The sequence below is a fragment of the Condylura cristata genome, unplaced genomic scaffold (genome assembly GCF_000260355.1).
Source record: "Condylura cristata isolate star-nosed mole 26May11 unplaced genomic scaffold, ConCri1.0 scaffold00015, whole genome shotgun sequence".
NCBI classification, from domain to species: domain Eukaryota; kingdom Metazoa; phylum Chordata; class Mammalia; order Eulipotyphla; family Talpidae; genus Condylura; species Condylura cristata.
In genome coordinates this window covers 25,606,814-25,618,654 of record NW_004567116.1, presented here as the reverse complement: position 1 = coordinate 25,618,654, position 11,841 = coordinate 25,606,814, and the positions used below count along the sequence as shown (strand labels likewise).

The window sequence follows — 11,841 nt, the reverse complement described above, 5'->3', positions numbered from 1 at the left end:
TCAGTGAGTATTAAACAGAAGACACCTCCTCAAGTTGTGGACCTTCTCTAAGTGTTCACTGGGTTTGGGTGATGCTCCCAAAGCCTGCTTTATGCCTCAGCAGTACAGGTAGAATCACTCAGTCTCAGCAGCTCTATGCCAAGCAAATTTTATTGAAATTTATTTATAGAGCATACCACTAAAACATAGTGGCTCTTCCAATGTGCTTAAAATGGTCATTTTATAACATTGAATGTGCTTTTGCAAACTCCCATCCCCATGCCAGAGATGAGTCCACTCCCACTGAGGTCCAGTGTCTCAGGGCATCCATGACTGTGGCCAGAAGTGAGTAGCATGCAGGCACATGCATGTGGACAGGTGGACAGGTGGGGCAGCCTGTCTTGTCCATGCTGTATCTGCCAGTGGATTCAGTGGCAAAATCCTGTGGTCTCCAATTTTGGCTTAATTCTAACTTCGATGGTTGGGGCTTTCATCTATCTTGTTCTTTGTATTAAAAATACATTTATTGAGGCCCTCCCTGGTGGCGCAGTGGGTTAAAGCACTGACTGAGGAGCTAAAGCCACTTTCGATTCCCGCCTGCCCGGAAGTGACCACACGGCATGGCAGACCTCTCCTGAACCGCCTGCTGCTCCCCTCAGCAGTGTACTTCGTAGGTCTGTCCTGCTTCCCACTCTGTCTCTGGTGAAGCCTCTCACCACCCCTGAGCCTCTGGCCTGTGCCCCAGTTCTGTATGTACAAATAAATAAATCTTTAAAAAAAAATACATTTATTGAGGCCCTCTCTGGTGGCACATCAGGTTAGGATGCAACACTGCAAGCTGGCTGCAGCCACTGCAATGTAGGTTCTATCCCCAGCCCCGGAGGTGATCCACACAGCACAGCAGACCTTTCCTATCTCACCCGCTGCTCCACTCAGCAGTGTACTTCGTTGATCTGCCACTTCTGCCCCCACTCTGTCTCTGGTGAATCCTCTCACTGCACCTCTGGTCTGTACCCCAATTCTATATGCATAAATAATTTTTAAAAAACACATTTATTGAATCCCACTTAGAATGAGGCACAAAATGATTTCCTTAATGAAAATTTTACCTGTGGGCCCTTCTGGGGTGGAGCAACGGGTTAAGACACAGCACTGTAAGCTGGCCGCAGCAGCTTCAGTGCGAGTTCAATTCCCAACCCTGGAGGTGACCACATGGTGTGGCAGACCTCTCCTGACCCATCCGCTGCTCCCCTCAGCGTGTTCTGCTCCCCACTCTGTCAATGGCGAATCCTCTCACCGCCCCTTCACCTCTGGCTTGTACCCCAGTTCTGTATGCATAAATAAATAAATCTTTTTTTTTTTAAATGTTACCTGGTACATATTTAGCACCTAAAACCCCACAGTGAGTCACTGGCCGTTTTAGATGCTCTGTCTTTACACAGGTATGTCTCCGTGAACTAAGGCTACCTGGAATACCAGCTCATCCTCAGGATGCCACTTGAGGGGTGCTTCCTCTGAGAAGCTTTTCTGACTCCTCTCCCTGCGCTGAACTTTGCTGAACCCTGTGCAAACATCTGCAGGCCTCTTTCCCTCACTCAGACACTATAAGATCTCAGGGTCAGGGATTGAGGCTGACTCACGTGTGTCCAGCACCCAGACTGGTGCCTGCCTCACAGTTGGGGCTGCATCAGTGAGTATTAAACAGAAGACACCTCCTCAAGTTGTGGACCTTCTCTAAGTGTTCACTGGGTTTGGGTGATGCTCCCAAAGCCTGCTTTATGCTCCCAAAGCCTGCTTTATGCCTCAGCAGTACAGGTCATTCATTTTCCTTTTCTATCTGTTCTCAGCACACCTTGGCTTTGCTTCCAGCCGCAGTCTAAGTAAGACAAGGTGAAACTTGCATGACCTAAACCCAAACACCAGCTGAGTTCTCCCCTTTGGGTAGTGACTGTGCGTATGACGTGGGGTTGTCTGCATGAGACCAGAAGAGAGTGAGACAGCGGGTGTCTGATTCCCACCCTGGGGCTCTAGTCTTCAAAGGGAACACAGCAGTCTGAACACCAACATAAACCCGCTGACCCAACATGAAAATTGGGCCTGTGTTGCAGAGTACTTTGGGGGTAGAGGTTTCTTATCAGAAGTCACAACATGACAAAGTGTGGGAGCATCTAGTGTCCAGCTGGTGGACAATCATGTCTCAGTGTATGGAAGTGCCCAACAGAGCAGAAGGCCTTTCTAGGTAAGGACATTTAAATCATGATGCCCCCCTGCGCCCCCTCATCATGTCCATAATACCCTGGATTCATGCCCCTTCTAGCCGGGTTTCGTGGTTGGGCTGTTCTGACGCCTGCTGGACTTCATATCCATCACCATGGCTTAGTTGATAATTTAGAAGAAACTTGGATTCTAACGACTCCTAACAAGCCTTGATCTGAGCTGGACATTGTCCCCTAACATAGAAGGCCAAGACCAGTTATTCTGAAGATATGAGATTTCAATGACCCTTTAATACTAGAGTTCCATCGTGGTGACCACTCCACTTTTAGGGAAAGTGAGGCCAGTGTAGCTACCACTTCCTCCATCCAGGTGTCAGATTTAAGGTGGCTTTTCTGGCTTGCTGACTCCCTGTGAGATTACTTCCATGTCTTGTTAAAGGTGCAGGTGGGGGGACTGCTGAGTAGAAGGGAATGTTACACATTTTTAGCGCAGTAAAACTCTTCTGTGTGATGCCGTAATGGTGGATCCATGGCATGTGTTTGTCAAAAGCTACAGAGCTGTGGACACTCAACGTAAACTTTGGTTGATAATGATATATCAGTATTGTTTCATTAATGGTATGGAATATACCACATTACTCAAGATGTTGGTAAACCAGAAAGCTGATAGCAGAGGAAGGGGCAAATGGGAATGCTACTTCCTGGGGAATTTCTCTGAAACCTCAAATACTCTGAAAAATATGGTTTATCTAAAATCATAAGGTTTGGGCCCCAGTAAAGATACTCTACCTCTATGAAGCTGGGACCTTGAAGTCTGTATTTCTTCTCAGGTTCCCCAGATGTCTCAGGTGTTTAGGATGGTTACAGAATTCCTGGATACTGGTCAATCTCCTTTCATCATCTGTTTCATTCCAAGAAAGAGTTTAAAGGAGCTTTGTCTAGAGAAGCGTCTCTTGTGTGATCAGATGTATTTCATTTTTCAGTAGATGGACCAAAAGCTTGCTAGTGCTAGAAATGCTTGCTGCAGCACCACACTGACAGCTGAACCACAATAAAGAGATCTCAGGCGAGGCCAAATTGCAGACATGGGACTGTCCGATGTCCAAGGTGTGCAATCTGCCTTCCAAAGAGTCCCCTGCCAATTCCCATTGTAAACGAGTATAGTTGGGGTTATAATGGAAATTTCTTGTGTGTGTATTTATTGAAATAGAAGTGACAAATTCATTGCTGTTATAATCCCTGGCTCTCTATGTGATTGTATATTTCATTTATAGGTGTATAAATCCTCAGGCAAGGTAAACCAAAATGCTCTGGAACTTCGTGCTAGATGGAATTATGAATATTCATGTTGCATTTGAAAAAGACCCAGGCCCTCAGGAGCCTATTTCATCTGCATGCAGAAATTTCCCCACTTGACCCATGAGCACTTCCCCTGCCAGTGGGTGAAAGCTGCCTCTCCTGAAGCAGCGCTGCTGTGACCTCTGAGCACTGCAGCGCCCGTGTGTCACTGCTGAGTCAGCTTACAGCAGTCGCCCTGTGGAGGCTCCTGCAGAATATGCTGAAGGGACAAGTACAGCCAGGTTCTCTGCTGCCCTAACTCAACCTAGCCAGGTGGGAACCAGCCCAAACTGGAGCACGTTGTCCACGTATGTGGGGTGGAGCCCAGGGGCTCTGCCAGTTGCTTGAAGGAGTCCACAACCTAAGAAAATTGGGGAATTTCTTCTTGTAGACAGTGGTTTCTAAACTGTTTTGGGTGTGTCCAGAAAAAAAAAACTTGTTTCTCCTTTAGCTTGTTTTTTAAGTAGGTGTGCCACATGGCTGAAATACTGTGTGCATTATAAACCCCACATAAAATATAGGAATTAAAAGGATGGTAAGGATAAATATAAGTAGAAACACTTTGTTTTTAAGGCTTATTTATTTGTGCATACAGAACTGGGGTACAGGCCAGAGGTGCAGGGGTGGTGAGAGGCTTCACCAGAGACAGAGTGGGGAGCAGAACAGGCAGATCGACAAAGTACACTGCTGAGGAGAGCAGCGGCGGGTCAGGAGAGGTCTGCCACGCCATGTGGTCACCTCCAGGGCAGGCGGGGATCGAACTCATGGGCAAGTGGCTTTAGCTTCTTAATGCTGTGCTTTAGCCCACTGTGCCACCAGGGAGGCCCAGAACACTTTGTTTTTCACCCCAGTGGTGCAGAATGTGCTCCCCAGGACAGACACCATGGCCTGAGACCACCCCTCTCCTTTCTGTGTCTTTCTAGCACCTGAGATCAAGATTCAAGAGTTGATTCAAGAGTCACTTTTCCAGGTGATACTGAAGCTGCTGGTCCACAGCCCATACTCTAAATAGCAGGTGGAGGGGGGCGGGCTTTGCCTCCGTGTCTCTAGTAGCCCTGCGGTGTGTGGTCTGCTGTCCTTAAGCAGCTGTGTAGCGCCCAGCTTCAGGGAATGAAGTCTGCAGCAGTGTCCTCCAGAGAGACTGAAAACAGGCCCCTGGGACTGTTTGTCTCCTCCTCTATTCTGGCCTGCCTTTTCCTGCTGCTCCTCTGTCCCCATGGCCTGCTGGAGCTCAGCTCCTGTCTGACTAGCTTAGCAACGGCTTTGTAGCACTCCCCAGAGAGGCGTGCTCTGGTGACTAGGCTAGGCAGAGGGAGGCTTCAGATCCCCGCAGCCTGCTCACTTCAGCAGCAGACTGGCTTCCCACTGCACTGGACCAGGGAACTGAGCGGAGTGTCCCCATCCGTCTGGCCCACTCACAGCCAGGCCTGGGTGAGATGGAATGAGATGCGCAGTAGAAGAGCAGTGGCTAATCTGGTTGGCAGCTCACGGCCCATGAAGGGACTTCCCAGCAGTGACATCTGCTCACTCTGCTTTTGTTCTGTGCTCTGAGCTGGGGAGCTCATGGTGTAGCCACAAGTGGCAGCTCCAGACTGGAGCTCGGCTCGGGACGAAAACTGAATTCCCACACCCTCCTAGAAAAGCAAGCCGCATCAGTTGGTGAGGTCCTGAAGAATCAGCAGCCCCACAGGACAGTGGGAAGCGGTGCTGAAAGGTACCCCAACTCAGCATCAAGCAGAAAGGTAGGAACTGGTTGGGTTCTCCAGGCCCCGTCTGCCATTTCTGTTGTTGGAAGGGCTCCCCAGAAGACATGAGATGACTCTTATTTGTATTGTCTAGGCCAGATTATTTATAGCGAAAGTCCTATTATTACAGGGGAACTCAGCTGAGAAAGACCTCCCAACCTTGGATATTCTGCCAGAGGCTGCTGTTGGGTTCGTTTCATTGTGTACCAGTTCGGGGTGTCCTGCAGTGAAGAAGCAGCACCATGTTCTTTGATGGCAACTCACCTTTATTTGATTTTAGAATACATTTGAGTAAGTTAGTAAAGCCACTCTGTGATGTGTCTGTGAACTTGTCATTTGAAGTGGAGGCCGGGAGGGGGAGATATGAAATATGCCCCGTGTGCCTCTGTTTTTGTGCCTAGAAACTTTGAAGGCAAGAGCAGTTTCCATTGTAAAATTTAAGCGCCTAAATGTTAGTGCTGCAATTTTATAATTAGCACTGAAAAATGAAACCCATTTTCCCCCATCATATTTTTGCATTTCAAATGCATTCTCTTAAGTCAAATGTAACAGCTTCTTTCATCAAAGTCGGCTGTCTTCAAAAGGACTGAGGCAGCTTTGTGAGTCTAGCTTGTTGGTTTGTCCTCCTGTGACCCAGAGTGAAGTTTATTCATTTGACTTCTAAGAGGCCCTGAACTAAAGGGATCTTTTTACAGGTTTGTCCAGAAACTCAATTTACATCCTAATAAACTTAGAGAAGAAATGCCATGCTGTATTGTAGTGGAATAGAGAAGCACTGTGAAAGCCCATGTTGTTTGGGGACCGAGAGGTCTGTGAAACGTTCAACTGAGAGGACTTTTCACATCAGCCCACATCTCTTTTTTTTTTCACTTTATGCAGCAAATTATGTGTTGAGATATATGTTCATATATTTATATTGATATTGGCAAGGAATATTATATATATGTACACATACATGATTCTTTGATGCCATTTTTCTTTGCTGTGTTCATTTGTAAACCCAAAGGGTGACCAGAGATCACAGACAAGCTGACACGTCTTTGAAGAAAAGTAATCACTAGGTTTGGTTCTTTTTTGTTTGTACTGCTTACATTTCTTGCATCTGAAGACTACTTTTTAAAAAAAATATATTATGCTCTATTAGAAATGCACTGAACTATATCAGGTTAGCACATACTTCTTCCCCTTCCTGTCCCCCTTTATCTCCCTCACTTCTTGATGGAAGGTAATTTCTTTTGCAATTAGTGAAAGTTGGTCTGTGTCTCTGAAGCCGACCATGCTGAACTGTGAACTTAGGGAGAACCACCACCCCCTCCTTCCACAGATGACTCACAAAGCCAGTTTCACTTGTTCCACGCTGTTGCCTCATTATGTTTAAAGAAGGAGACCTATTGACTAAAAGTTGGACTCAAAATCTAGTGTATTTGTTCAAACAGGTCCTATTGGATTCCAAAGCTTTTTCATAGCCAGCGTCAATTACATAGGGTGCACCTATTTTGTTGAGAAAGTTCCTTGGAGTCGGCATGTTGCCTGCACAGGTTTCTGTTGGCTGGAGGGATGGTGAGGTCTGCCCTACAAGTCTGGTCGTCCTCCAGAGGTCTGGGATGACTCAGATGGGGTTCAGACAAGGGGTGCATTCTGAAAAATCTGTAGAAGGAAATAGCAGAGAGAAAGTGCTCGCCCAAATAGAGGATTGAATGGTGGAAGTATGAAAATGTGGTATTCCAGAAATCAGAGATCAGAGCCCGTTTCTCACTCCATGCTATCTTCGTGACCCCTCTGGGTTGCAGGCAATGGTCCCATCCTACCTGTTGTTCAAGCCCTTCCTGACTGTGCCCCTTCCTCATGCAGACAGCTCCTGCCTTTGTTCCTGATGTTCCAGCAGCAGCGAAATACTTTTAACTTAGCCTGTCTTTATTTCTCTCTGCTTTTGTACACACTATTCATGTGCCTAGAGAGCGCTTCATTTTTTGGCTGGCAAACTCCTATGCACCCCTCCAGGCTCAGCTGGAATAGCCCTCTGCTGTGCCTCCTTCCCCAGCATGTTCGGAGCCTGGCCCACGTCCATCTGCACAGCTCTGCGCGTAGCAGTAGAGTCCTCCTTTCAATGTGTGAGTCCCTATGAGATATTTTCAGTTTTGTCAGAGCCAGGCAAGAACTAGGTTTTACCATCTCTGGCATCCCAATCAGACACAGAGCCTGTTACATACTTGTGAAGTTGGAAGGAGAGAAGGAAATGTAGTTTCTACTAACCATTGCGATGGGCCAGGCACTGCGCTCTCCACTCACCGTCTCTTGCACCCACTACGGCCTGTGAGATGAATCCGCAGTCTCACCATCTTGCAGACGAGGAAATGGAAACTCAAGTGACAAAGCTGGGATTGGAACCTTTCTGCCTGCCTGTGCTCTTGACCCCAGCTCCATTTTCTTCATCTGAAGAAGGGATAAAAATGCTCTTGATCTGATTCTTTTGATGGTGTGATGACATTACTTACAGGAAGCACTTAGCAGAGTAGCCAGTAGCCATTACTTCTTGTGACTGACATGCACAAGCTTCCTCAGCTAGCAGGGGCAGAGGAGACATTTGAACTAAAAGGCTCTTTGAGAACAGACCTATGTTCCTGACTAATGCTTATGGACCGCCCAGCCTTGAAAAGCGGTAATAATAGCTCAGAAGTATCTTGTCTGCAGCAGAGGCTTCTGCAGGTCCCCTCCGGGGGTTCTGGGGAAGAAGCCCCTTCGCCCAGCTCATGGAAATCAGAAGGCCAAGTTGGTAATTGCCCACTGGCTTGGCAGTTTAGAACTCCGCCCAGCAAACATTAGGATGTTACAACACCCAATGGCTCCAGCACTGATGATGTACTCCCAGCAGGAGTAGGAAGGGGTTCAGTCCTGGATCAGGAGGCTGCACCCCTGGGAACTCAGGCATCACCTTCACCCATGTGAATCTCTCCTCAAGCTTCCAGAGACTCATCTATAACTTCCCTCCCTCCCCAGCGTTCAGGAACACAAGGTTTTTAATGCTTCTGGCAAGGCCGGTGTTGTAGATGAACACTGGGTAATAGCTTCCTTATGAAATATGCTTGCTTAAAGGGTTAACTAATTAAGGTGCCTGTATTCATGGATTTGGCAGCCAATTCCTGTACAAATTTGGATCAAACAAAAAAAAAGGTATTTTTCATTGAAAGAACAAAAGTTGTTTAAAAATACATTGTGATTGTTGGGTGCTAAATTAGAAACAAATACTGCAAACTAGATTAACCATGTGAGGCTGGTTCTAGTAGTAACTAATCAACAGTCTTCCAGAGAGAGAGGATATATGTAGAATTTATTTTAAAGAACATTGTTTTAAACAGTTGAGTACATTTTATAAACCTCTGAGGGAAACATCAATAAATTCCACATTTTCACCACTCCCACACCACATACACACAGGCAGAGTAAATGCAGCAAAGCTGGATCATTGTCAAATTAGTTGCAGTCAATTCCCTGCTTTCAGTTGTTGGTGCATTTGAAAAGACAGCAGATCCTGGTTTATCCTCGCCTGTCATCCTCCTGTCTACCCAGAGAAAACCAGAATTCCCAGCAGCCGTTGACACCACACGAGCGCATGTAGCCCCATCTCTCCAGCACCCCACCTTGTAATCTCTGGGTTGCCCTTACCCCACAGAACCACACTGCACGTTAGGGGTGCCCAGCCCATCCCAGCTTCCCAGATCCAACATCTCACTGGGCTCTGCTCTCCAGCTTCACTGAAAGCCAGGGGTGTGCCTGTGGGCCTTGCTCATCCACATACCTGGGTACATGTAATTGCCCAACTGTGTGTGTTTTACCAGCAATAAAAATCCAGGAGGGAAATAAATGCCCAAATTAGATTGTTTGCCCTTGACAAGAGCTCCTCAGTTGGAAAACATGTTTTTTCTCTATAGCTGAGCAGATTTTGCTAAAAACAAAATGAAGGGGCTTGTTTCACAGTGCAATGGTGCAATGGAGCAACGGATTGGGTTTTGAAGAGATACCACTGAATTCTCCTTGAAAGGACTTTGATCTAGAAAACTTGAGTCTGCAGATTTTTGTTAGCACAACCACAGTTGATTTGACTGACTACAACAGATTTTTTGTTATGTTGGCGTCACACCATTGGTGATTGTTGATATCATAAATAGGGGCAAGGAAGGACATGAGAGATGTTCGATTTAAACAGTGTATTCTGGGCCCTCTCTGGTGGCACAGCAGGTTAAAGCACAGCGCTATGAAGCTTTCTGAAGCCACTACAGAATGACTTCAATCCCCAGCCAGGAAGGTGACCCACTTGGTGTGGCAGACCTCTCCTGACCTACCCAGTGATCCCCTCAGCAGTGTGTTTCGTTAGATCTGCCTGTTCTGCTTCCCACTCCGTCTCTGGTGAATCCTCTCAACCCACCCCCAACACACACACCTCTGGCCTATACCCATAAATAAATAAAACTTTAAAAATATATATAGTGTATCCTGGAAATGGCCTAAAGGCCAAACTGAAAATTCTTTTTCATATAAGGTGGCTTCAGTGAGAACTTTCTTTTTCAACCCAATTTTGAACTTTCTGGTTCTAGGCACCCCCCGCAGCATCTTATAATTCCACTTTTCTAAGAATATTTTCCAAGAAGTTCCCCAAATCTCCAGTTGTTGGTCTTCTTACTACATAAGACTTGACTTGAAATGTAATCATTTGCATTTTCAGAAACCTTTCATGTTTATCTGATGAATTAGGCCATTGGTTTTCTGTTTCTGCCCGAGTTTTGCTTTGCCTTCCTGTTCTCTGAAGATGCTGGAAGTTGCGGGGAGAGGGAGGCCATTAATGACACAATCTTCTTTATAGCGTGTTGTTGAAGAACCAAGGTAGATGAGGTAATGTCTTTGGACCTAAACTACCTCCTACTGCTCACTAAGATCTGGTGATGGACAGTCATTCACCTATATAGAAAGTTTCAGGGGTTGTCCCCCACAATATTGATTTCATCAAAAGATAGTGATGTGGTGTCACCCAGAGATCAGGAAAAATACAAGCTAATATTAGTGTTATTTAGAGAATTTTGAAGCAATGCCCTTAAGACATGAATAAATGTCAAATGTGACATCCACCACTGTAGTTACTTCAAGGTGATTACAAGCCTGGTGAGTCATTCTTCCATTGTAGTCTTAAGCAAGATGCAGAAAACTCTGCTATTCCTTACCTCTCTAAGTCTTGTGTCTGCTTTGTGATGCAGGAAGGCTATGATATTCCTATAGTTTTAATAATAATAAAAAAAAAATCCCCAGAACTGAGAAAAAGACTTGCCTGTGATTCAAGGTGGTTGTTGTATCTTTTCTTTTTCCGCCTCTTGAAAGCTTGCCTTTCTCCACCACACTGTTCTGTAATATTTTCCCCATGATTTGCTAATGACTTGTCAGTTTCATTCACATTACCTAGGTAAAACACCTGCTTGAATAATTGCTGACATTCAAAAGAATGTCATGTATACATCTGACAGTTAATTTTATTCACTAGCTCCCTTCTGCTTCATAGATTCCTGTGAGTTTGGGTTAATTAAGCTGAATTCTATTTTTGCTAGCAAGCTGGTGATCCTTTGGATTGAATATGCAGCTGAGTTATCCCTGTAATCAGTGACTGCTTTGGGAAAGCCTTGGTTCCTTCCTGCTTCCAGCACGGGACGGCCACGCAGGGAACTCTGAATATGAACAAGACTGGATGCTTTTGACCAGACATTTTGCATCACCCTCTTCTCTTAAAGGTACATGACTGATGGTGGACTTGGCCTCTACACCCGTCGCCTGAACCGACTCCCCGATGGGATGGCTGTGGTGCGGGAGACGCTGCAAAGAAATACCTCTCTGGGCCTTGGAGATGCTGACAGGTAAGCTTGACTCACTTGGGGTTGACTTGAATGCAGAGATCATTCCAGAGTGATCTGAAAAATGAGGCTGATGATAATAAGAGCAGATGGGTGCTGTTGTAGCCCCTAATGAAGTGAAGAGGCTTGGAAGCTGTGCTTGGCATTGAGAGCAGACACAGTAGGTAGAAAGGGACTACAGAATGCCTTTTGAGTTAGCCTTTGAGTGCATGGTGCTTCTAACAGCAAGAACACAGGGATCTCAGTCTTAGGTAGTTCTGTTGCTGTTTTGATTATTACTGCAGCATCTTCACCAGTTGCAGCGGGTCTCCTGGGTATGCTTTACTTCCTCTCATTAACCAGCTTTCTAGGTATTGCACCTTAGAACCGCGTCCCCAGTGATGTGCAGAAGGGAACACTCTAGGCCTTGGCTGCATAGGCTTCACCCTAAGTCTCCTGTTAGCTGGGGGTGGGAGGCAAGGGACAAGGATGTAGGCTTATATGCCACCAGGTAAGAAGTTGACAGTAAAAAGGTTCTGAAAACACTACAGTGAAAAAGAGCCTATTTGGCTTCCATGTTTCCACTTTGACTAAAATACTGATTCTGTTACCATGAGCAATTGATTACAGGGATTGGACTGTACTGTTTGCAAGATCCTTCTCCACTCTGTTGTGCTATGTGTCTAGATTTCA

The 11,841-nt window shown here is 46.0% G+C and overlaps 1 protein-coding gene across 2 annotated transcripts in view; it reads left to right on the top strand.

Annotated features, from left to right (window-relative positions):
• The window catches only part of NAV2 (neuron navigator 2), a 358,500-nt gene that overhangs the window by 238,384 nt on the left and 108,275 nt on the right, over positions 1 to 11,841 (top strand). For both annotated transcript variants that reach the window (XM_004682985.2, XM_012725369.1), the window contains one exon: positions 11,050 to 11,172. In XM_004682985.2, the coding sequence (XP_004683042.1) occupies positions 11,050 to 11,172 (123 nt within the window). The remainder of the gene's footprint in view (positions 1 to 11,049; positions 11,173 to 11,841) is intronic.